We start from the raw sequence: 2,952 nt of genomic DNA on the forward strand, positions 1-2,952 counted from the left end.
AAAAAAAAAAAAAAAAAGACAAACCACCATCACTGCAAAAACAAAACCACATTTCTCTCCCCTCCCACAAATACTGATTGCCCACAAAAATTTATCATCTTCTCCAACCACCATATCTTCGCAGGAGAAGCAGAAATATTTTCTGGTCTGTCAACTGCCTGCTGCATACTGCCAAATAAGACTTCAGAGCTGCTGCAGCAGTAAAGGCTCCTCTCTGCTATGATGCTGAAAAGCACTAGGCTGTTTCTRCAACCACCACAGCTTAAATGAAACCTGGCTCCCACAGCTGCTAGACCTGGTGCACCCTGTTCTCCATCATCACCACCCTCCGCTCAGCAGAGCTAGAAAGGTACTGTCGTCCTCTTCAAGGAGGGTCATCTTCAAGCAAGGAGTTAGACCAGATGTCACTTTCAACTAATATTTCTATGATGCTATGTAACATCTATTTGTGCCTAAGAAATGTTAAAAGATGAGCCTAAAATATTAATATTAATTGCAGTACATCAGTTAAATTTGTTACCCACAAACAGTGTGTTTACATCACARCTAGCCACTCCTGGAACATTAGAAGAGGTGCCTGTATAAGCTTCCATCAGTTCCTTTGCATATTTTGGTAATTAGGTTTAATGTACTCATTAAGATATTTTTCTTCTCTCACCTGGAACTTTTCCCACGAAGTATACAGAGTATACAGTATATTAACCACCTGTCTCTAAGTTTCTCAGAGGAGTATCTTCTCACTTAGTCCATGTCCTCTGCTGCACACCTGCCTCTAGTTCCCTGACRATGCTCTCATTTTGCCACCCTTGCTCACTCCTAATAGTTTAGTAGAATTACCTATCATTTTCATTCCTTGCCTAATCAGAGCATCCCCATTTCCTGCAAGGATGTGTAGGGAAGACTGACACTTTCCATTAACACTAAACTAAGGAGTAGTATTCTCAAAATTACACAATTGTTTTTTGGGAGAAAAAAAACCCACACAGCCAAGGTAAGAACAATAATGATTACTACTGCCAAAAAACATTCCACAGTTCTGCACTACTACTAATAGCTCCTCAAGGCAGGCATTTAGATCTCCAGCCCCGCCTGGAAAACCCCTTGACCTTTTCAGGCATATTTCTCTMTATATAAGAACACACTAAATCCAACTCAAAACCTACTCTTAATTTCTGTTACCTATGTTTCTTAACTGGAGAGTCTTTTTGATAGTTGAAATCTTCATGTTGATGTGCAAGCATAAATCTTCCAGATCTAAAGAAGCCATATTCCTCTACTGTCCTACAAAAAAAAAAAAAAAAGGCAGTAATTTTAAAGACCTACACATCAAACATTAAGCATTTAAGCAGAATTTTAAAGTGGATCCTGATCTGTCAAAGAAGCAAAGAGAAACTTAGTTGAAACCATAAATATAGTAACTACTATTTACTTTACCAAACTGCAAATAGGACAGGAAAGATAAAGCAACTGACGCTAGACTATGTAAGTGATATGCCCAAATTCAGTAAATAAATGGAGTCCAATATCAATATAATGAACCCCCATGAACATGGTTGTGCCTGCATCAAGGGGTTTACCTCTGTATAAGTTAGAGATTTACTGTAGTAAAGAAGTATGATTTATATAAACTATTGCTATAAGGCTCTCTGAGAGATTGCACCAGATGATCGATATTTAAATAATTTTTAAAGACAAGGAACTAAAGGAACTACTTCCATGCTAACACCTTATGGAAGCTGGGAGCACAAGAAGTATCACTGTATGCTGATTAGTCCTGTATGAGTGTATTTAAGCTGTTAGAAAATAACTGAGAAAAACAAAGTTGTTGAAATGTATCCTCCCCAAACATGCTACAATAAGCCTCAGTTTAAAGGAGCTAATCTTCTAACAATTCTTAAATTCACAGAACTTGCACAAGCTCCCTCTAGCGGGGAAAGAATATCTGAAAATAAAGCTTTTGTTTTGCTTTTAGTTTTTAAATACTCTGAACTAGCAYAAGCTTGCTAAATTAGTTATCTGCTTATTATCTTATTCTCACGTGACACCTGTGCATTTCTGACATCTTGCTGCCGATATCCCACTTACTTACAGAAAGGTAGTGCAGACCAGTGTTTTTTGCCTACTAAATTTATCTAATAAATCTGATATCTGTTTGGGCTTAGATTCTAATACAGTGCAAGTACTTCCGTGTTTAGAGTATTCATAACTTAATAAAATAARAAATMATAAAAAAAAGTTAGCTCTTACAAGKGGAGAGGGATAACGGCTCTATCGAAGAGGGCTCACAACCTCCCTGCCCCTGCCCCGCTGTCTCACCACAGCGGCGACCAGAGCCCCCTTCGGTGGAGGGGGAAAGAAGAGGCGGCGAAGGAAACCTGCTCCCCACCGGCCTGAACGAGACGCCGAAACCGCGGCCAGAGAGCTCCAGCTGCCGCCACCCTCAACCGCCGCCTGGTTCAAACGCGCCGGCCGTTAACGCCCCAGCGGCGCGGCGCATGCGCAGAAGGCCGCGGCGCATGCGCAGAAGGCCCCGGCGCAGCCGTTGCGTGCAGTGGGCGGGAAGCGCTGAGGGGAGCGCGGCGGCGCCGCTTGCTTTGCAGAGGCGGTTAGCCGGCAGCGGGCGTGGAGGCTCCCGTCTGCCGTTCACGCTCACCTTTCCTCRGCCGACCCTTTCCATGCCGCCAGGTGGGCGCGGTGAATCCACATRACCTTTAAGAACTAAAGGTTTTTAGCGCTGCCGGCTCTCTGGTGCAGGGCTGCTAGGGTGGTTTGCATTTGCTACTGAAGAAGAGTTACATTAAAATCTGACCATAAACCTTCTGTTTTCTTTTTTTTTCCTCCCTGTTGATTATTTTCAGGAGCAGTAACACAGAGAATAATGCATATGTGGGAGCAGATTCATGTGCAGTATTTCCCAGACCACCTGATGATGCCTGAGGGATAAATGATGCC

General features: G+C 42.6%; 1 protein-coding gene across 3 annotated transcripts in view; it reads right to left on the bottom strand.

Annotated features, from left to right (window-relative positions):
• The window catches only part of SKA1 (spindle and kinetochore associated complex subunit 1), a 21,893-nt gene extending 19,419 nt beyond the window's left edge, over window positions 1–2,474 (bottom strand). The window contains exons 1-2 of one of the 3 annotated variants that reach the window (XM_085322175.1): window positions 2,317–2,474; window positions 1,180–1,281 (exon numbers count right to left, since the gene is read on the bottom strand). In XM_085322175.1, coding sequence (XP_085178301.1) covers window positions 1,180–1,267 — 88 coding nt within the window. In that variant the 5' untranslated portion in view covers window positions 1,268–1,281; window positions 2,317–2,474. Of the gene's footprint in view, window positions 1–1,163; window positions 1,282–2,247 lie in introns of those variants that run through there. The other 2 variants (XM_085322176.1, XM_085322177.1) reach the window with 2 other exon arrangements.
• Window positions 2,475–2,952: the final 478 nt, after the last annotated feature.

This window comes from Rhea americana, unplaced genomic scaffold (genome assembly GCF_003343005.1).
Source record: "Rhea americana isolate MKP2758 unplaced genomic scaffold, rheAme1 scaffold_75, whole genome shotgun sequence".
Lineage (NCBI taxonomy): Eukaryota > Metazoa > Chordata > Aves > Rheiformes > Rheidae > Rhea > Rhea americana.